Below are 22,490 nucleotides of genomic sequence, written 5' to 3'. Positions count from 1 at the left end.
TGTGATGCATACCTTTTTAAGTTATTTTGAAAATTAACAAAGAAGACTGTACAGTTTTGCTAATACACATACGCTGGAACTACTAATATTAAAAGGGAGCTTTAAGTGCAAAATAGTTCTAACTAAAGAAATATGCCAAAACTAATTTACTAACTGACAGTGCACAGTTATGCAGATTATTTAAATAAAACTATATCATCACGCAGATAGTCATTGTTATTGACCGAATAACAACTATTGTCACGTGATTAATACTTACAAACGTAATACTCCCGATTCTAAATTCTGTTTCTCCCGATTCTAAATTGATGCATTTGCTTTCACAGCCCGTTCAGTCAGTTATTATCTGCACTGATTATAAACGCAGATGTGCTTAAAACGTCAGCATAATTGCATAGTGTTAGTCAGTAAATTGTTTAGCTCTGGCATTTCTCTTCAAGGTGAGTTATAAATTCTCTGCATATTGTCCCGTACTTTCTGCGATTTATATATATATTGAAATTAGTAATCTGAGAAGCAAAAACTGCGGTACCTCAATAAACTTTTAATTTCTTGCACACGGTGCAATACCAGTACTGATAATACATGACATACTGTACCTTGCACAGTGCAGCGTAAGTTCAAAATAATCCCTGCCAAGTATGTTTAGTTTTAACACAAAAACATTCTAACTGGCTTTTTGTGTTCCAAAGCTTGTTGGCCTCTGTCCTGGTACTACTGTACATACTACATAACACTGCAAATTTACTTTTGCGCCAAAACATTTTACAATGGAGCATTGTTCATCTTTTTCCGACGTAACAAAGAGACTCACATGTTGTTTTTCACTGTGATTATATGTAGTTTGATGTAAAACAGATTAAAAACATGCCACATTGCATGATATACAACAAATAACTTAGAGCCATATAAAAGGAAAATCCCTTAAAATTTTTGTCCTTTAAATGAAAAGCATAAAAATTGAAAATACAACATTAATAAATGATAATAATTAGTTCACATTTTACAGGATTTTTAAAATAGTTAAAAATCGAAGCTTGCAGAAAAAAAAACATGAAATCAACAGCAATTTTTTCTTGTAATTTAAAACTAAACTTGGTTCTTTAACGTTTCCGTTTCAATAAGTTTCAAAAAATTTAACGAAACGCCTGCATAGCAAAAGTGACAAGAATGACGCAGGATTTATGCAAATCAGGCATACTTTCGCCATTTCTACAAAATACTGTGTACGGCCAAATAAAATGGATAAAGGGTAAGAAATGTGCACGCACAAAAGCTGAAATACCACAAAGTCTTATTTCCTAATAAACACATGACTTACGTTGATGCCGCATACGTATTTCAAGATAAATTCAACAAACAAAAAATTTACAACAAATCAAATTATCTATTGCGCGAATCATAGGTCACTGTCAGGTGGCGCCAAAGAGCGCAATTTTTCTACAAAGTGGTGAGCGGCAAATTTCAGCACTGACCTCATCGCGGTTATGCTTGGCAGGACAATTATAATTCGTTAATTGCTAGTTTGCCTTTTTGCCGCTAGTAAAAGTAATGTGCATAGAGTACGGTGCAAATCACGGACCTTCAGTTGGAGAACGACTTTCATGTTTTCATGTTACGAGTGTGATGGAAAGCGTGGTAAAAATACGCCAGATATGTCCGTACGTACTATAAGAGGTCATAAAAATATAAGCCAGCTCACATACAAAATTACCTGCTCGGCAAACTTGGCGACGATTGACACACATGCCCAGCACGTGTAACAGAAACGTTCCATGCAAAGGTCATTTTTTAGGATAGGACTGATTGACGTACAATGTCATTATTACTTCCAATAGTTTTAAGACTTAAAATACTTATAGCGGTGAGCGTATATTTGTCTGTATCTGTGATTACAAACCAGGAAGGTAATTAGTTGTGGAGAGATGAAGTAAGTTGGAAAAGAACAGGGAAATGCATGCATTAAAGCACAACAATTAGTAATTACTTTATAAGAATGTGATATAGACCACATGGTGTTTCCAGAAACACGTTTTAAAACTTTAAAATTACCATGGTCACAAAAATTGAAAAAAAAAATAGATTCTGGTTAGAAGAACGATAGTGCGTATAGGTTTTGCAAAAAAAAAAAACGTTGATAACAACTGGTCAAAACCATGTGCCACATGGGTTACATCCCTGTCTATGTATTATATTGTATTTACGTTAGTGCCGTAATGTTATTACGAGGTAACATGAAAGTTTCAAGTAATAGAACTGACATATGACCGCAACATTTCGCTCTGCGAAACAATTGGTAATCGTGAACAGTTTGTTCATTAGTCGTGCTTGCTGTTTCCGTTGGGTAGAGCGCCATTCTTCTTTGTAGAACCATTTGCAGCAACAGCGCCGTTCGCCTTAGATCGGTTCTTCCTATTTCTGTATATGTACGCCTGGAAGTAAAAGTTGAGGAAGAGAAGAAGAAGACTGATTGCGTAACCGATCATTAAAGTGCACATCCACCAGGCGTATCCGCATCCAGTCACCAAACTCCGGATGCAGTAGAAGAAGAGTATCACAAATTGACTCTGTTGATATAATAATGAAAAGCTTTTTCGTCCGTTAAGAAATTTCAGAAAACTTCAACACTTGTTAAATATTAACTCAACAGCTGTGACGTAACGGGTTATCGAAAACTTGTCTAGGCGACAATTCTCCATAACTTTTCTGTTACCATGAAAAGGTTTGTTGTGCCGACGAAAAGGTTTAATTTTGACTTTGAATTCACAATTACTGCCAACGTTGCTCTAAAAGAATTGGTCAGCATACGTCATATAGGAACGCCAAAACAACATACATATATGTATAATACTAAAATCTTACACATATACGTAACTTACATCCATGTACAATGTTTGCATTTCCTTTGAATACTGTTTAGTATGTACAAGTAGATTAGCAATAACGAATCAAATGGTACAGAATAATTATATATTAAATTTCGCAAAGCAATCTGTGGACAGCTCTGAACCATCTGAGCTGTCCACAGATTGCTTTGCGAAATTTAACACATAATTATATCGATACGGTGAGCGATCGACAGCCTGCCAGGGTCCTTTGGTTTTAAATTTATCCAGTTTTCATTAATTAATCACATTGCGTCCAGGATAATTGATAATTAAACTAATTTGATCCAATTCAGGCAGTTTGGGTTCTTGTAGGGTATTTAGTAGGAACATAGAACGGTACTTACAAGTTGAAGAACAGTGATGTATTTCTTCCACCAAAGATACTTCTGCATGTGCGGGCCAACGGCGGTGAGGCCGTAGTATGTGTACATCACCGCATGGACAAACGAGTTTATGCCGCCAAATAGAAAAGCTAGAACAAAAATAAACAACATAGACCATTTAAATGTTGACACCCGTACAGTTTATGATCCTGTGACGGTTAAATCTTTTTGCATGTAAAAATGCTGCGGCAGCTACCGAGAAAAATATGTTGAAACAAACGGTCACCATTTCAATAGAGTAACAATGTGGCAGCGACTGGGAAGGAAACGACGATGTGAAACAATGGATATGGGTCTACTCTCAAAACCAGCCAATAACTGCGTTTAAATAAATCTTTCCGTCGGGCAAAGTAGTTCGGAATTTCGATAAATGCTTAAAGCGCACGTTTGGATGTATTTGAGTCAAGATATGCTCTGTCCTGTGATATCGCATGACGCTTAGTCCGAAGGTCACGCGGGCACCGCCCATTCTAGTCAGGCTTACTCAGTAACCGCTGATGCTGAATATCGGTGCGATGACCTCGTTGGTTCGGCCTGTTACGGAACTGATATCATATGTTTGCTGATAAACACGTTATGTTTGCCATCTTGTATGCCTGGACCACTTTCCCGTTGGCTGTCATCTGTATATCGGCCGCTCTCAAACCATGTACTAAGTTAGGCGGAGAGTATTAAGGTTATGGGCGCCTGACTCGATACCCTTATGGTTTTGTCAATGTCATTTTATGTATTATGGGTTCCTGTGCGTAGTAACTTTGCGTGCAAAATAAAAGAGATTCGATTTTTGATTTGGTTAAGGAGCATTACCTAACTTATACAAGCCCTTCCTTGCACTGTAAGTTGACAAACACTAAGTCAGCTGCGAACAACTCCAACGTCTCCATGCTATTTTTGTTGTGCACTAGCTATCACGTGCCATACAATTGCGTGGAAATTTTTTAGTGGTAATGTCTTAAAACATGTATAAAACTAAGCTTGAATTAACATTGTTGGATCTAAAACAACAATTAGTTTGAAAACATGGTGTTGACAAAACCAGCTCTCGTGTTATTGTGAAACCGACGCGTGCCCTGCGTTGTAGACCCCCAGCACTTTAGGCTTAAAAAAGGAAAATGAGGTTTCGTAGGTTGATGAGTGACTGGATTGGTTGGAGAAATAAGGAGTGCCACAGCATGAAACCCAGTGCGCATCGTCACCGTTATTTGCAGTTTTGCGACGCTGGCAAGAATCTACGGATCAGTGTTTCAAACTTTGATTCCACAGACCATAATCCTACAGGCCTGTTGCAGGGTTTGATTAGGTCCTCATAGATTTACATCCTTACAGTTGACCAATTTTCTGGCGAAAATCAAAGCACATTGCAACCTTTAATGGCACTTGTATCGGTTGCTATGGTAACATAACTAGGCTAATGTATGAAACCGGCGAATTCATGGTTGGAAACTATATAACTCGCCGTTGTGTGCTTCCTTTTGACGAGACAAAGGTGGAATCTATCATGTATGCTTCGTTTTTTACCTACATTTTGATAGTTCATAATATCTGTACTCTACAGCATATTAAATACTAGCGCAGCAAAATGAAGTACTTAGGTAAGTACTTGCATTGACAGTACTCGACGCTTGAGCAAACAGAAGTGCAAATCGTTAAGTGCTTTCCGCACCAGGCGTAACAGCGATTTTGTGACACATGGTAACGTATTTGATTCTTACGAGGTGGTCATATGCCTGGAACACTACCATTTTAAAAGAGCTCTGCACTACTTCCTGATATACCTAATAAGTGCAAGCGTTGGCTCTGTAACCTGGCAGTGCTTGAACACGAGGTAAGTTATTCTTACCTATTTCCCAAAAAACACTTGATTTTAAAATTACCACTGGATGTGGTGTATGCGTACTGTGGTATATTAACCTTGCTATATAACGGCGTCAGTCGTACGGCCCCAACAATCTTGTATGGTTTAATTACTCACATTGTCCACCAGCCAAGTACTTTGCGGCCAACCACCATGTGAAAAGCATACTGGTGTGGTGGTAGACGTGGAGAAAGGTGATTTGACTGTATTTCTTCCTCAACGAGAACATGACTGTCTCGGCCAGTTCAATGTACTTGGAAGCGTAGTATACCCAACACACGCTTGCCATCTGCACAAAATATGATTGTTACACTACAGTTTTTGGAACTAGCACATCTTGTTTATGAGCAATATTTTTCTTGGCTTTGTAAAATGGCCTTTGATTTTCCGTGCATGTAAATTGCAAAATCTCATGTGAAATGTCGCTGGAGGTTATACAAACATACGTAGGATACATCGCAATATAACAACCGAATATGTTGCAGTGTATTCCGTTTTTGCTGCACCATATGAAGGGTACACAACGCAATAAATCATAGGACTAAATGATAATCCCGAAACCATTTATGGTAACCCTCCTATGTCGCTAAGGACTAAAAACGATAAATTACTTCGTTTCCCAACGAGGCAACTTAGACACCGTGTCGGGAGACCCATGGGTGAATAATGAATTGCTACAAAGGTAATAAAGTAAATAAGGCAACAAAGGACAAAGGGTGCGTCTTGTTGGGACTGGATAGCCTGGTGGTGGGCGGTGGACATACCTTGATCGACTGGTGATTGAACGGACGCTAAAGTTTATTTTTGCAGCGTTTGGGTGAATATGAAACGAACGCTTTCTCCTAAACTTCTTTAGGTTAAAGGATTTCGCGTTATGAACTGTTACGAAACAGAAAGCCCAAGAATTACAAAAAGGGTCCAGGAAAACAATTGATAATAGCTTACGATATTGTTTGGCCGTTTTCTATTTTTAATGCGAAGGCAAGACAAATAAAAGTAAGTCCCAATACAAATAAACCACGAACGACCACACAACAGCAAAGCAAACACCAATCATGACGAAACATATTGTGTCAACTGCAACAAAGATTTCAACCCTGTTTTTTTAACAAAGATTATAACCCAGTTATAAAAAGTTCAATACAGGTTTTGTAACAAGGGACTATCCTACAAAAATAAGAAAAATATTATTTTCTTGTGGGTACTGGAAGCGGCCGTCTTGGAGGTTGTTACAAACTTAAAATAGTGTGTGAACATACAATCCATCATTTTTTTGGGAGAGGAAGCCACAACAAAAGTAACCACATTGACCGTGCCATGGAAACCAAAATAAACCATTTTATTACTTGTTTAGGCGAGCCATATGCTTCAGGAGGCCAAAACGTTTTATTGTTTTAAAATACATGCTTGTTCCCATTTCCACTGTGTACCAATCATAAAGCACCACTAGGCAAACACGCGGAAAGCATCGTCCTAAGGCGCGCACGTCCATCACAACACCAACCGTGTTGTTTGATGAGTTAATTCAGAGAACATAGCGTCTCGAATTTTGCTGTTCCGCAAACGGCGCTCGGTCGTTCCAAGGAATATGTACAGTGCATCTGCTAACTGGGAAGATGGACGCAACAAAAACGGAAAAATCAAGGTCCGCCCTTTTTACGAAACACACCTCGTGTAGTTTTTCAACTTGCGGTTTTCTGGCTTTAAATCTTATATTTTATTGTCTTTTTAGTGCGTTTTGCAACGTTTGTATTTAAACTAATTATATCGTTCTGTTCAAACCGGCCAATTGTTACAAAAGAAACAACACAAATTTGCAAGATACATCCAGTGTGACGCTGCAAAATTGACAAACCAATTTATTTAAGGCTATATTCGTTGATATTTTCGCTTGGTTAGTTTACATTCTACAGTTAAACCAGTTTACAGTGACCCAGTAAAGCTAATTTCACGGAACAACTGGCAGAAGGGTTTCATTAGGTTTGAAACAATGTTCTGGGCCACCATGTCCTCAGGGAATTTGAGGTACACGCACAGTGTTTGCATTGTGGTAGTAACACACTGCACCGACCATGTGGAAACAACGCCTGCTTGGGCAAACACGCTAGTTGGAGATACGAACGCATGGGTTCCACTATGTCTATAACAGACAGGGCGAAATTTCTGGAAGATGTTTTTTTTTCTACAAGGAATTGTATTTTAAACAGTCCTCATATTTTCAGGCTCTGCTAAAGTCCTTAAAATCAATTCCATCTGTTCAGATCAACTGGTTTAAAGCTTTAAATTGAATACTAAAGTTGATTTTTATGATGAGTAGAATGAAGATTACAATACGACGGGACCATGTGCATATGCTCAAACCACTATCATTGAAAGAAAATAATGATCAGAGCATAATATGCAACAAAACATGGGAACACAGTACGGATTTGAGGCCAAAGAACGGGTAATTAAACTGGGAGACAAAACGTACTCCCCCAGGGGATTAACCACATACCGGACCGCGCTTTTGAAAACAAATCGTCACTTAACTGCAACGGAAACCGCGTGGCTTATGTTATGCGAAGGAAATGTAAAGTTATACTTACCCTGAGGGACAACGGATGTGTGTTGTAGTCGACGGGCTGGCAGAGTAGATTGTAGTCTGATAAGTAGGCCGTAACGAAGAACTAAAGCATAAAATTCCATTAGATTTCAGCGTGAATGAGCATCAATTGTACGTGAAAGAGCCGGCACCAGTCATGCGCAACCGCACTAGCAGTAGCCTCACGTGACACCAGTATTCCTTTCTCCTTCAATTCGTTAGTGCGCGCTAAGGTCACGATTACCGCCCAAATTGCGCTGTGCTTTTGTGCGCTAGTAATGGTTTGGTAATTTTGTAAAGCCGGTTTACCAGATTCAACATGAATGTACATTTCAAACAGTATTAATTGCTTAAAACAACTTGGGATTTAACTGTTTAGATGCTGTGCGAAGCATACAAAGGTTATTTTGTTTCAACCTTTTGATGTGCCACGAAATACAAATATATTTAAATGAGCACATTTTTATCTGAAAGTTAGTAAACAGCTATATATGGATTTAAAAGATTGTACCATATAATATGTCGCTTGTAACTAGATTATTTACACTTTGTTTTGTCATTTAGAGCTAAAAACATTTATATATTTTTGGCATTGCCATTGCAATACGTTCCAGAAGGGATTGCGAACAAACCCATGGTTTTCCTACGAAATCATCAAAACACTTTCACAGTATTTAAGGCGCTTTTGATAGCCATGTATCATCATTCGTTCAATTTAAAGCAGACAAAAGAGTTTACGAACAACCCGCCCACCTCATAGGTCATGTAGACAGATAGGGCCACCATGAAGGCGTTATACGCAATAAGCAGTGGACGAATCTGGTACGTTGGCATTTTGGCCGTAAGCCTTCGCACATTCCAGCAGAAATAAAGATATAAGGCGGCGGCCGTTATTGGATTCCAGGGGCTGTGAACCAATGGCCATTGTGCCACTCTTGGATCTGAAAAAGTACATATGTAATTACATCAATTCATTCAAATTACAAAGCTACATTGAGAGCCATTTAACACAGAATAGAATCGAAAGTGCTGCTTACGTATGAATTTTCAAGAGCTGACATAAATGAGTGAGTAATGCCTTTGCTCTATGAAATTAATATCGCCGTACGAGCATTTAAAAACATTTCTGAGTGCGCCTACCGAGACCGGCTTGAATGGGATTGCCTTGCCTTGGGCGCAGCATTAGCTTCAAAGCAGAGTTAAACCTTGTTGTGCATCATTGTGCATCAGAGTTAAACCTTGTTGTGCATCATGCTGTGCAATGTCCTTCCTATCGTTCGTCCTCTCTTTGTTGCACGAGGCCGAGGCAAATTAAACGTTCATTAATCACCAGCAAACTTGCAGGCTCCATTCAACACTTACTGTCAGTTCAAGGACTAACTCGATCAAAGGCTGTGCGCAGTTAACGAATTAAAATTTGGTGGAGTTAACAACGCAAACTTTATCAATGCTCTTAAGGTCGCAAAGAAATAGTCATTGAAAATGACATGTTGTATCTAAACGCGAAAGTGTAACTATGTTTAAAATGCCAATAGCAATCGGGTTTCCATGCGCAATAGGGTTTCCATGCCCTATTGCTATTGGCACGTGCTCTAGGCTACTGTTGCAGCGCACCATATACGTCACATCACGGATTGCGGTGGAATGTTATCGTTGCTTGTGGAACGCCTTAAGCGCATAGACTTATATACCGAATGTCTTTATGGCCAACAACGGTAGCGAAATTCTGTTTTTTAGCGTAATTTAAACATCCCATAAAAACTGTTTTGTTTTCGTTATACGGAGGCACACAAGTGTTTATTGCTTGTTTTACCACAACGACATTTACCACCTGTTACACGCTCCAATGCGTAATCATGTTTTTAAAGTGCATTCTACGAATCAGACACCCCAACTATCAACATAAGCGCACACAGCACATCCCCTCAAGTACCTACACTTTGTGGCACATTCTGCCATCAAAGACAGGAAGTTCAAAAACAACATACAAACCTGCACGGTCTTCAACAGCAGTCTTGTACAAGGCTACGGCGTTTCTCCACGATATCTCCATGCCACAAGCTTGAACTTACAGCACAACTTTTCTATGTATAGCTATTGAATACAGCACACATGCAAAGGGACAAGGGTATGATTAATTGCGATGGGAAATTATGGAAGGAACAAGCAGTTAAGGACAGTCAGTCTCCGGCTGGTTACCAACAAGCCAGATACACGCAGAAATGACAGAATAACTCTGCATTATACAAACCCTTTTGGCAAACGGCCAGAAGTTACAGTAAAGTGCTCGATTTTTAGTAAACTTAGCGTTTTATTCAAAACGTTATTAAAAACGAAACTTCCTACGCCTCTATCATAACATTCTAACTGTCAAAAAATGTTGTTGAAGGGCTTTTGCTGCTGTCAGTATTTCCGAAACATTTCAAAACTGCAAACTCATTCGGCAATCCACAACTTTACAATTATCATCGACAACCTGTGCCATAAAAAAAGTTTGAACTTTTGCGCAACTAACTTCACATATTATTCGCGGGACATTCAGCAACAATGTCCATAGCCTATACCTTTCCTGGAGCGTGCACCGCTGAGCAAGCCATTCCCAAGTAATTCTCCCTTTTACAGTTTCGAAATCACGTACGAGCGCGAGAAAGGATCACGCGTTTCACGCGTTTCACGCTTGAGTGAAAGTCAGATTGTCACATGCAGAAAAGCGATCATGCGGAAAGTATTGCCCCGCGGCGACGTCTAGAGGCCCTTCCTTTAATTCTTTAATGCGCCGAAACGAGCTATTCCAACACTCCAAGGAGTCAAATATCATTAAGTGCTGAAAGTGGAGAATACATCAAGCGTCTAAATTGGCAGATCGCTTGACCAAAAGTGCGGTAGCGTTACCAATTTATGATTATTGCATATCCTAAGGGAAGTGTTCCAAGTGCAAACTCTTATGCACAACGCTCACAGCCAAAAAAATCGTACATTTGAATTTATTCTTATGTAACCGTAAAGGAAATTAGATGTTCGACAACACGTATCCAATTGGCGTAGGAACGGTAGTGCTTACGTTTTAGATCATAATGGTGAAATCTGCATCCCGCTAGGTATGTGGCATTTCTGTTTGTTGCTGATGCTGCCTCTGTTTCTGTTTGTTGCTAAGGCATATTACTCAATAATTTAGAGCTCTTCTGGCAAAGCATCACTTGTTTGGACGACGTTTCGGTTGTTATACAACAGACCCTCATCAGGACAAGTGAAGAAAAACGTCAACACGGCGATAAATAGTAACGCGTAAAAAGGTAAAAAAGCACGACAAAAGCTAAAAAAACGAGGAGGGGAGCACAAAGAATTAAAACTGCGCGTCAACAAGGAACGAGATACCGGGTCATTTCTGGTTAAAGCAGCATGTTTTAATAATGCATTATTTCGAGGGCACATTGTCACGTTACCTACCGAATTTCTTCAACTAAATTTCACCGTAAACATAAGTGACAAAAGGTTCATAATAACCGTTGTGTGTAGCAACAAGCGGAAATAGTTGCGTTGATGCCGACTGTTTTGGGACAGCAGCATGGTTTTTGTGTGCATCAGGAAATTGCGCATAGCAAAAACGTGCAGACGGGGCTCGTACATTCTTAGTATTCAGCTGGACCGTACGCTTAATCCTAAAATGCTTTTACAAAAAAAGGTCATCTGATTTTAAGCTTGATAATAGTTTTGGGGCGTTTGGCCTACGTTATCGATTAGGATAGAAAAGTGAGGCCCCGAGCTAACAGTTTCTACTGCAGGAAATAGCGATCGGGGATTGGGTCATTTTTCATCGGAAGGAAACGAGAAAATGCTGTAGATATGATGGCGCTAAGTGAAAAATACAAATTTACTGCTGTTACAGCTTGTTACAGTTGCTTGTACGTAGCTGTTGTGTAAGGAGTAGAAAATGGAAACTTTATCGATGAATATTGCAGATGTTTACCGAACTTTAACCACAATTTCAGGTAATACTAAAGTACAGAGTGACAATTACTGCCAGTGTTCATTAATTTTTTCACAAATGGATCAAATGGAATCATTTTTAGTTTCAAGTGCGACATGTCGATAGGCTCCACAGCGCCTCTGTTTGGTCTAAGTGAATGGTTCTGATGCAGGAGTCAAATGCTAAACATTAGGTTTCCATGGAACCACTACAAATATAGATTGTTTAAAAATAAAACCTGGAGAGTAACAACACACAGCGACAACGCAGAACTGTCATGCAAAGCAGTTTAAATGTGAAACTATGTTTTAAATTAAATCCAGGAATGCACAGTTGAAATCACAGAAGGTTTCGCAGACGCCGTTTGCAAACGTGCTTGGTATATGGCATTTGCATGTTATACTACTATTAATAATTAATGATCAATTGTAGACCCAAGGACAGCGGGGTGGCCTTTGGTTCGAAGTTTTTGGTATCCCACCATAGCCGCAATACCATACGTGTACTTCAGCTGGAATGCACAGAGGATTACAACTAAAATACCAGCCTACAACATTCGGCCTTTGCTTGTGGCCTACAACACTGTCATGGTCGTTTTATCAAGTTACATGACATATGAGGTAAAGTGTAGTTTTGGTGTTGTTTATGGACTAGCATTTTTTCGCTAGGGAATAGTTTAAAACATAAGCACTATGTCCGCAAACCGACCTTCAAGGTGTGGCAAATGAACTCTACCGGATGCATGACACCTTGTGTAGACGTAACACATGATAGTTATTGGTGACTGGATAAAGTGGACAAAATGTTGCAACCTGAAATAAGATTATGTTCTTTCTACACTGACTGGTTGCAAATAACCAACAGTCCGGTACCGGTGTTCGGCCCAGTGGCTGAAACCTCTGGTTTCGAAGATGCATTTGTAAGCCAGACAATTTATTGTATTAAGTTGGTAGTCAGGCCTCGATAATCCGGTTTCCAAACATCCGTCATTAAACTTTTACGAATCGATTTATTTCCATGCATTCTCATCCCTTTAATCCGGAAATCTCGCTGTCCTGTCCCCGACACAAAAATTTAGTATGATAGGCAGGATCGTCCCACTGCGCAAGTCCTTACTTGGCGATCACAGATCATTAGGTCTCTAGGCTTCCAAGTTGTACTTGAACCAGCACAAATATTTTCGAGCAATAACGCATTGTACTGAAAGATTATTTCGTGCTGTTCCTAAGCATATTTTTATCAAGCTCAACTTATTTTTGCAGTTTTTCGCCACGGCATACATGGCCGGTTATTCCCCTGTCTGCACACCAGTCGACTTTGGTTTTTCGCCGCTTACATATCGGGTGAGTACGGTTTCAGACTTTGTAACTTTTAGTTCTGGAATCTACTACCTTACGAACGCGACGTGCCTGTTCACAAATCATGTCAAAATTTTGGCGACATTTTTTTATTTTTGGTGACGAAGGTGTGTTGGCCTTTTTTGTTCACAAGTGTGTCACTATACCGCCTTATTATTTAAAAATAAAAGTTTTAAGAGTACTTTCATACAATTCCCGGACAGTAAGGCACTTTTACACTTTCCTACCAACGCAACACATTACAGGTTATAATTATCCGATGTAAATTAGAGCATATTACCACGTCATCATTACAAAAGCAACGGTTGACAGTGTATACAATGTTTAATGCATGTGTGCGCTGAGCAAACCCTGTTTTCACATACGAGTTGTTGTGTGACAGTCCATATTACAGCGTATAAATTGCTTCCTCCACTTTACGCTGCCTGTTACCACGATTCCACTTTATAACACGAGACTCGATGCAATGCTAACTCTGTAACGTATAACTGTTTTACACATTTTATCAATTACACATTTTATCCGGCAAGAGACCACTGAAATTTGATATTTACTGAACAAGGTGATAAGAAGTCGGGTCTTTTAGCCCTGGTCAAAATATGCCCTTGATAAAACAGACAAATAACTCTACAGTGAGGTTCACGAACAATATATGCAAATTAAAATAAGCACTTAGTAAACGTGAAACGCCACTTACTGCAGCAATCCTTGCAAATTCGTATTAGCCTTGGTGCTGAGTGTAACGATCTTATACCGGCCATCAATTTTCGTTGTAATATCCGGGATTCGAACCCTCATATATCGCTATGTTGCCATTCACTTGCCCGTGAATGTCTGATATTACGTTGGCATTGCTGGACAGCAGCGACCACTAACGGAAAACGTGCACTTTCTTCTAGTTATTGTTAAAAGTATTTTTTGGCACAAGCAAATGTCAACCTAAATTACTTGAATAAATTCCTTTTTTTAACCACACCGGGATTTGAGCTCAGAATATCCTAGACACGAATCCAGATGAAATTTTTCCTTTTTTGTATATGGGTCGAGCGCTGGAATTGCCGTAAAACAAGATGTGCTGATTCCATTAATTTGTATGTAACACTCCTATTTCTGTGCAGATGGCAAGCGTGTGTTGGGTATACTACGCTTCAAAGTACATTGAACTGGCGGAGACAATCATGTTCTCGTTGAGGAAGAAATACAGTCAAATCACTTTTCTCCACGTCTACCACCACACCAGTATGCTTTACCTGTGGTGGATGTTTGTTAACTGCTCTGCCGGCGGACACTGTAAGCTTTCAACCTGTTGTAAATGGACTTGTTTCTTTAATAGAGCTCTGTTTTCGAATGCAATTTTACGGTTGCACAAGTGCATCGATTTTTACTATGAGCTAAATTTTGAAAAACAAATCTGAAAAAATCAAGGAGCTCAAAGCCAAGTGTGGGATTTTACTTTCGCCCCTTGTGTATTTCAACTAACATTTTTGAATAACTGCAGTTTTCTTACTACCTAGTGTAAACATATGTACAAGATTTTATTTCGGTGCACCCATAAATAGCTCGCAAACGATAATTGGGATTTTTAAGACCAAGTTTTCACGGCTAAACACACTTTTTCTTGTAGTGTATGTATTTGGCGGAATTAATTCGTTTGTCCACGTGGTGATGTACACTTACTACGGTCTGTCTTCGGTCGGTCCTCACATGCAGAAGTATCTTTGGTGGAAGAAGTACATCACAGTCATACAACTTGTAAGTGCAATTATTTGTTAAACATATTTACTCGCGCTAAAACTTGTCACCGACAGGTGGCGCAAGAACTCCATTTATGTACCCCAGGCAATGAGGTCTCATCAGTACAGCTGATGAATTTAGCACTGAACGAACTTTTAAACTAGCAGGCGCAGAATTTTCCACTTTGTGGTACTTTTCAGTTAACATAGATCCGTTGAATACCCAACTAGTTACTAAACAATTGGGAAACGAACCATACCGTGGACAAAGTGTGTGCTACTGTCTGCTACTCAATGGTTATTATGGCTCTTGGGCTCTGTACATTCTCCTAATTGTCAAAAGATTGCCGCACACCTAAGTTGGGTTTGTGCATTTGATGTGAATTAAATTCTGTTGGTTTGGCACTCTTTAAAAAGACTGACATTTGCATTGAAAAATGTACACTATCTTTCGCGAGTACCTCTCGCTTTATCAGGTGTAAATAAACACAATCCGAATACAAAAAAAAACAAGTGCAAGACGGTAAAACACAAAAGTCAGTCTTCTTTAAGAGTGCCAAACCAAGAGAATTCTGTTCGTAGACATAAGACTGATACGGCACATTTAATAATTTGTATTTGATGTAAAACATCATATTTCAAACAGAGTATGTATTTGCAATGGGTCAGTCTCAAAGGTCGCTCCTTAATTTTTGTTCTCACAGCTGGCGATTGTAATGGATTTTGTATAACATTGCGTCTTCACTTACAGGTTCAATTCGTGATCCTTTTTTTTCACTGCGCCAACAGCATTGTAACGGGATGTGACTTCAACCCACACCTAACTACCATCAGTTTCCTTTATTCCGTAACCCTGCTTGTTCTATTTCTCAACTTCTATTTCAAGTCTTACGTCATCCGAGGCAAATTTGCAGCGCCACGGAAAGCAAAACGAAATTGAACTGATATTACCACAATTACTATCAACTGTTCTTCCAGTGAAAAACAACGATTGTATATACCTTTTGTTTAAACAGATTGTATTTTTTTGACGTTTCGCCTATATACAAAAAACACAGTGGCGATATTACGAAACCAAAGGCTAGAAGTATTACTTGACATATATCAATACAAAAGGGCGCAACTGTCACAAATTCAGCGGGACGCAAATGCATTGAAGGCAACAATCACCAAACTGCAGGAAACAGGAGCTATAAAACGTTATGGCCAAAATCACGGTGAAAGTGCTTTTTTGCTTTTACCTTCGTTTTGATTCTCTGCCCAATGTTTTGAATCGACGTAACAATTTATAAATGTTGTTTCCCGTAGTTTGGTGGAATGGTCCGAGTGATTGGTGTACTTCCCCCCTGTGTTTATAACAGTTGCGCCCTTTTATTGCTTTTTCGTTAAGTAAAGGTTTCGACTCTGTGTTTGTTTTATTCTTTGAAGAAGCCTAGTCGTTCGTATAGACGAAACGTCAGAAAAAAAAATATTCAAACAAAATTTGTATATTTATTTATTTTTTTCACTGGAAGAACGTACAGTTTGGTAATTCATTATGTTATGGTCAAAAACTATATTCAGTTTTTTATATTACCTGTTACCCTATATTCATCAAATTGTATTAGGCAAAGCTTTTTTACCATAAATTTTGTGTACGCTATCTGTATCTTTTCCACGCAGCTTGTATATTTTTAACAGCACTGCAGTGCCGTATTTCCAAATATGGCAATATCTAACAGAAGTACAATTTCAAAGCAAACTGCGACAGAATTTTATATTTTGTAGTTATCTGGAAAAGCAGTTTTGCCTTTATTTATGTCAATAAAACTTCTTAATGTTTAGAACTTAACGTTTTACATACATTCCTAACACTAAATGGAAGTATTTGTAAAAATGCGAAATAATTGATCATCATTCGTGTGCGCAAGTACACATATGCATTGCATGTAACGGTATATCCTCACTGCTGTTGAAAGGCCACCGCAATCAAGCTCTTCAATGACGAAACGTGCGCATTTGCACACACAGCAGTTTCATAAGGTCGTCTCTCGCCATGTATTGTTGACTCGTTCCTTGAGTGCGTTGTTTAAATTTAACTTCTAGTCTCTGCAATACACTAAACTCCAATAGTTTGTTAGCCGATGGTGTGCGCAGTCTGGCTTCTGTCAAACATTTATCGTTTGAAGAAGTTTACCATTTGCGACTTAAACCGCAGGCCTTTGTTATCGCCAGCAGATGCCTAGTGCAGACGCGCGCATAGCCTTTGTGTACGTTTGTTTCGCAATAAGTCGCTTTGTTTCGCGGCACAAGGTACATACGGCGTTCTATCGATTAAATCAGCCGGTCCCAGCCGGTGCTGACAGGATATACGCCTTTTGTTTGATCGTCCAGCATTGGATGATACGACGTGCGAGATGTATATAAAGTAACTGGGTCACGTTTGCATTAGGAGTGCTTGCAATAGTGTGGTATGCGTAAGAAAGTACAGGTCTAGGGTTGAGATATTTTGATTTCCTTTCTGGATTGGCAGCAGAAGAATAGCTTACAAGCATTTAATAATCCATACAGCAAATACGAGCCTGAATAATTAGGTTTTAACTTTTGTTGGTTGTTTGGTTTGGTAACATAGGAAATACACTGCTGTGCAAACGCATCATGGCGACCCCATCTTTTCACAGAGTTAGTCATAAAGTCAAATAAAACATGTTGGTTGTATGTTTAAACTAAGCAGTTTAGTCAGACTTTGGCAGGACAATATATTATTTGGTTAGGAATGCATAGTCAATGCATTGCAAAGAAAGAGTGTTTTAAACCTATTAGTTACGTAAACCGGACGTAAGCATTCTAGCCCAACACAGGTACTACCTAAGGTAAACAAGGATGGTCCGTGAAAGCAGGAAACTGCGCCGTATGAGCAAGGTCCAAGATATTCAACAGCAACCAGATGGAGGTTGGGGCTGGGTCTTGGTTGTGGCAGGAATTATCACACTTGGCAACTTTGCGGCTGCAACCAGATGCTTCTCCGTGTTTTACGTGCCACTGAAATTGCACTACAGCACAGATTTCGCCGACGTTGCCTGGCTAAATGGGTTGTACCAGATCTCCTATGGTGTAGCATGTAAGCAACTGCATTTACGTTTTCTGCTGTCGCTGTTGGATGCGCTGTTATGGCAACGTAAAATTATAAATGTAAAGCTTTGGTTGTAAGATGTAAAGCTTTGGTTGCGTTAAAGCATTGCAACATAATTTTTTTTCAGTATCTGACATACTTATACCAAAGAAATCCAAATCTGCTCTATTGTTTATGTTGTTAATACTGTTTTCGGTTTGATTAGGAATCGAAAAAAGTGGAAATGCAATTACATTGATAATAGTACAGACTTAACTTCGTTTTCTTTAATATCCTACACAAATTGAGAGTATTGTTACCGACCAACAATGCTGCATTTTTAGCAGTTACCCTTCAATTATAAACTATGAAATTACATGAACTATTTACGAACAGGCGTGTTTGTTCATTTGCTCATTCGAAAATTCGGCTTCAGACCTTTGTGCATGTTTGCTTCTGTCGTTTCGTGCCTTTCCATCTTCTGTTCGTCCTTCGCTGCACCCCTTTGGTTTGTTCAAATCTTATCTGGTCTAATTCCAGGTTTGTGTATATTCATTAGTCAGTTTCTAGTGTTAGAGTTTTGCCTTCTGATAAACATGTTTTTAGGTGCCTGCATGGCGATTACCATAATTTGCTCGTTCACCATCGTTACGCGATACTTCAAAAAACAGCTGAACAAAGCAACACAGTTTATGTGTGCTGGTCTGACTTTTGGTGCACTTGTGTATTGTCCAGTTTACCAATGGCTAATAGAAACTTACGGTTGGAGGGGCGCTTTGCAGGTAGGTTGACATATGTGTTACCTGGAATGTAGCCTAACTTATAAAACGAACGAACATTTTTTGAAAACTTACCTTGATACAATTTGAATATGTGATTTTTGTGTCATGAACTGTCCTAAAGCTTCAGCGCAATAAAAATACAGTAAAAAGTGGTGTTACTAGACGTAGAAGCGCATACATCGAAGTTTTTCTCATGAAGTTTAATATGTGCTGCACCGTGATTCCATGGCAACCATTGGGTTGGGCATTTTGACGAAACTAACTGCGTGGGTGTTACTCCGTAAACATAATAACTCAGTAAATATGCTCATGATGTGCAAACACAAAGGCTGGCCTTGCGTTTCCACTGCAATGACGTCCAATAAAGAAGGCTATACGATGACTAGACATGGCGCGTAGCAGCAAACAAACCCACAGTTCATTAACCTTAAAAGACATTGATTGTTGTAAAGCGGTAGGGGTCCTTGTAAAATGGGACAATAAGTTATTCCCATACAATCTATGTTGGTGTTGCCCAACCGAAGTACCACTGTACCCTGGAGTGCCTTTAATCACTCAAGGCTAATATGTTCTATTCAAGTTTGGGCATAATTACTTTTGCAATAAATTTAATATATATTATTACTGTATGCATCACAGCCTAAACTAAACAATATTTCACAATTCGTTTCAGGTCATTGCTGGTTTTTTTCTCCAAATGGCGGTCGTTGGCGCCCTCATGCGACCGATTATTTTGCGCGAAGACTTCGACCAACAGTTCCTTGAAGAGTGTGAAAAAGCAACATTGTGTGTCGACAAAGAAAATGATCTTAACAACAACGACAAAAAGGATGGTCGCAAGCACAGTATAGAGACGTAATCGTTAGAGGACACTTTGTAATATATTTTTAAATTTTTTTTATAATTATTTGATGTTTTGGTATGTAAACAAGTATTGGCCAAAGCAGGTTTCTAACCATATTGTTACGTTCTTTTGTTGACAAGGCAGTTTTCACAGCCGTTTTTGTACTAAAGCATTTATATTTTTCAGAGTTTACAACCTTTTTTAACATTACGTACGTAACTGTTCAACAACTGCATTAAGTCCTGCTTATAAAGTGTTGAGCAAAATATGTATGACAGAAAACAAAAGCAAAACTATTGTTTGCAGGGAAACCAACAAGCTAAGTGAAGTATCCCGACACACCGAAGATAACGTTGAGTTCCAGGCGGATTGTAAAGAAAGGGCGATGAGCTTTAAAGATAGAATAATAACCTTCTGCGCAAAAGTCCAACTGGATATTTTCCTTGACCCCCTCTTCTATGCGTACACCTTCGGCTGGGTGACATTTGGTATGGCTTACTATTCAGCAATGACCTATCTCGTACCTTTTGGTCTTGATGGTGAGACACGAATTAACATTTAGGACAAAAACCGTATTAAAAATCATAAAAATGTTTTTAGCTGCAAATTTAAGTGCAATGCAAAGTTCATCTCTAATCTCAGCTGTGATGGTTGGCGAGGTCATATCTCGTATTGTTTATGGTACCACCCTTGACAGAATGTCAACAAGCAACAAAATTGCTTTAACGGTAAGTCTACGATTTCCTGCACAAATCCCCAACGAAAATTGATACCAAGGATTCGAAGCTGCAAAAAAAATTTAAATAGATTTTACACTTCTGGGTAAAAAGGCCTTGTTAAAAAATAGTATAAGAAAATCTGGAACAAAAACTGTGTGCTTGACGCCAAAGTTTATGCCACAAACAAATGAAAAAGGTTGTGTTTTAATTTAAACTATAGTTCATTGACTATGAAAACTTTAATGTTTTATGAATCAGTTATTTTTGTGTCTATAGGGTGCAGCATGTTTCGCAATGGCCCTAGCTTTTCTGTTCTTGTCGTTTCTACGGAGTTATTATGCATTACTGATCGGATGCACGATACTGGGCATATGTGGCGGAGGGATGGACGGCATTTATTCGGTTTTTATCGTCGATTTCTTCGGTGTCAAGCGCTACGCCTCAGTCTTTGGTTATGGAAATATCATCATCCATTCATTGGGCATGATGACTACTATTCTGACAGGTTCGTTGTTTCAATTTTTTTGACGGGGGATGTAAAAAAATAGATAATTTTATCAACAAACGCGCCATCAAACGTTTTGTAAAATTTTCTTTACAGCGAATATTATTTCAGATCGACAAATACAAAACATAATAGAAATTACCCACCCGATAAAAAGTGTTAAAATTGAAGAAACAAAGTTCATCGTGCAACCAAGAAGGATATTGCCTGTACAGTGTAGTAAAGAATCAAACATGGCCCGTTGACTTATATAGCGAGGTTCATGTCATATGGGTGTCGTTGTTTTTGCAGGAAAATGTGTCGACGCCACCGGACAACTTCAATCTGCATTTTACGTGGGTTCCGCAGGAGCAACGCTGTCACTTTTTTGTTGCATCGGCATGCGAAAGTTGCATCAGAAATATGGCAATAAAGAGCTAAGCCCGGATGTGTAATACGTGGCTCACACGTGTAGTTGTAGCTAAACGTGAAAACCAATATCAATCCTGCAAACATACGTAACGAATAATTACTGTACTGCAAGCAGCTTACTTAAGGCACTTTATTGTAACTGATGAGGGTGGCCTGCTCTTAAAACGCCAATTTGAATATCATACGAGCCGTCCAATTTTGACGTTTTAAAATGTAACTGATATTTCAGGGTGTTATTTGTACAGTGACGGGTTTCATCAAAGTGTACTTTTTTGCGCCGGAAATTAAATTTCTACATCCAAAAGTTTGTCATTATTTCCTCTGCCCTGATCCTTCGCAGGTGCAATATGTTGATTATGTTTAATAAAATTGCATGGCCAGAAATTTTTGCCAGACAAGTTAGTGTTAAATCGCGGCGGGTGGAAAATGGGAGAAAGTGACTGAACGTCCGCATTTTTCAAGATGGCACCTATAATAACCCGTGCGCAGTTCCGACGCGCTAACGACTCTGAGAGCATAGAAATACTATCGTCCTTTTGTCTTCTATTGGATAATGGGGAATGTTTTAATCTTGAGTGGAAAGACATCACCAAAAACAGACACCGATTTTTTTCAAGGCCATGTAAAGTTTTGGAGTGTAGAGTAATTAAATGGATTTCTAAAACGAATACACGGCAATAACATTTCGAAATTTGTTTGTTTCACTTGAAATACAACTGCTTTATTTAATTGTATAATACTTTAAGAGCCACAGTGCTCAGTACATGCGGTTGTGTAAAAAAAAAAATAGTTTGTGTACTTCCCAAACTACACACCAAAATGGAGAGATTCCAAATATCTAATGTGTTGATTACCATTCCAGGCGGCGCTGTCCTTGTGTGGTAAAGAACCTACAATATAAAAAATTACCTTGAATATAAGCATTATCTTCTATCCGGATTAATTTATTGTTGGCTGGGTATGGTAAAAATATGGTTGCGGTGTATCCAGAGGAAAAAAAAGGTAATTTGCCTTGAGAAAAGTTGCCACTTCTTGGCTGCAAGTTCAAAATTTTTAAACCGTTTTCGAAACAACCCAACTTTAACGGAGTAAAACGCAATCGCATTCCTTCCTTTGCCCAATTCATCCTACAAGCAAAAACTATCAAGAATCAAGGCTAACCGGGCGACAAACAGAACATATGCGTGAAATTTACTGGTGCGGTTATAAAAAAAATTTTCCGATTTTGCGTGCGTGAATTCCGTGACAAATAGTCTTTTCCGTTCAGCAACTTCTTGTTTGTATCTCGGTTACCATTACTGCCTGCAGCGTTGTTTCATGCAAGCAGGAAGGCCACATAAACCTTTGGAACTTTTTTCAGTCTACTAGAA

The 22,490-nt window shown here is 38.9% G+C and overlaps 3 protein-coding genes across 3 annotated transcripts; 2 read left to right on the top strand and 1 right to left on the bottom strand.

Moving 5' to 3' along the window:
• Positions 1-778: 778 nt before the first annotated feature.
• Positions 779-9,818, bottom strand: LOC145913303 (very long chain fatty acid elongase 4-like). The gene is made up of 6 exons (XM_083000914.1): positions 9,703-9,818; positions 8,464-8,651; positions 7,715-7,795; positions 5,244-5,415; positions 3,233-3,360; positions 779-2,567 (listed from the first exon to the last, which is right to left on the bottom strand). The coding sequence occupies exons 1-6, from the start codon at positions 9,761-9,763 to the stop codon at positions 2,319-2,321; spliced, it is 879 nt and encodes a 292-aa protein (XP_082857040.1). The 5' UTR covers positions 9,764-9,818; the 3' UTR covers positions 779-2,318.
• A 1,780-nt stretch (positions 9,819-11,598) lies between these two features.
• Positions 11,599-15,708, top strand: LOC145913844 (very long chain fatty acid elongase 4-like). The gene is made up of 6 exons (XM_083001605.1): positions 11,599-11,699; positions 12,110-12,297; positions 12,940-13,020; positions 14,154-14,325; positions 14,660-14,787; positions 15,520-15,708. Exons 1-6 carry the CDS (start codon positions 11,642-11,644, stop codon positions 15,706-15,708), a joined length of 816 nt encoding a protein of 271 aa, XP_082857731.1. The 5' UTR covers positions 11,599-11,641.
• A 1,908-nt stretch (positions 15,709-17,616) lies between these two features.
• LOC145914098 (monocarboxylate transporter 12-like) lies at positions 17,617-21,282 on the top strand. Its single transcript, XM_083001874.1, has 8 exons — positions 17,617-17,868; positions 18,256-18,399; positions 18,466-18,641; positions 19,315-19,496; positions 19,792-20,024; positions 20,086-20,213; positions 20,481-20,709; positions 21,001-21,282. Exons 1-8 carry the CDS (start codon positions 17,631-17,633, stop codon positions 21,141-21,143), a joined length of 1,473 nt encoding a protein of 490 aa, XP_082858000.1. The 5' UTR covers positions 17,617-17,630; the 3' UTR covers positions 21,144-21,282.
• Positions 21,283-22,490: the final 1,208 nt, after the last annotated feature.

Source organism: Ascidia mentula, chromosome 9 (genome assembly GCF_947561715.1).
Source record: "Ascidia mentula chromosome 9, kaAscMent1.1, whole genome shotgun sequence".
In the NCBI taxonomy this organism is placed as follows: Eukaryota; Metazoa; Chordata; class Ascidiacea; order Phlebobranchia; family Ascidiidae; genus Ascidia; species Ascidia mentula.
The sequence above is the reverse complement of the archived record's forward strand: the minus strand, read 5'-3'. Positions and strand labels throughout refer to the sequence as shown.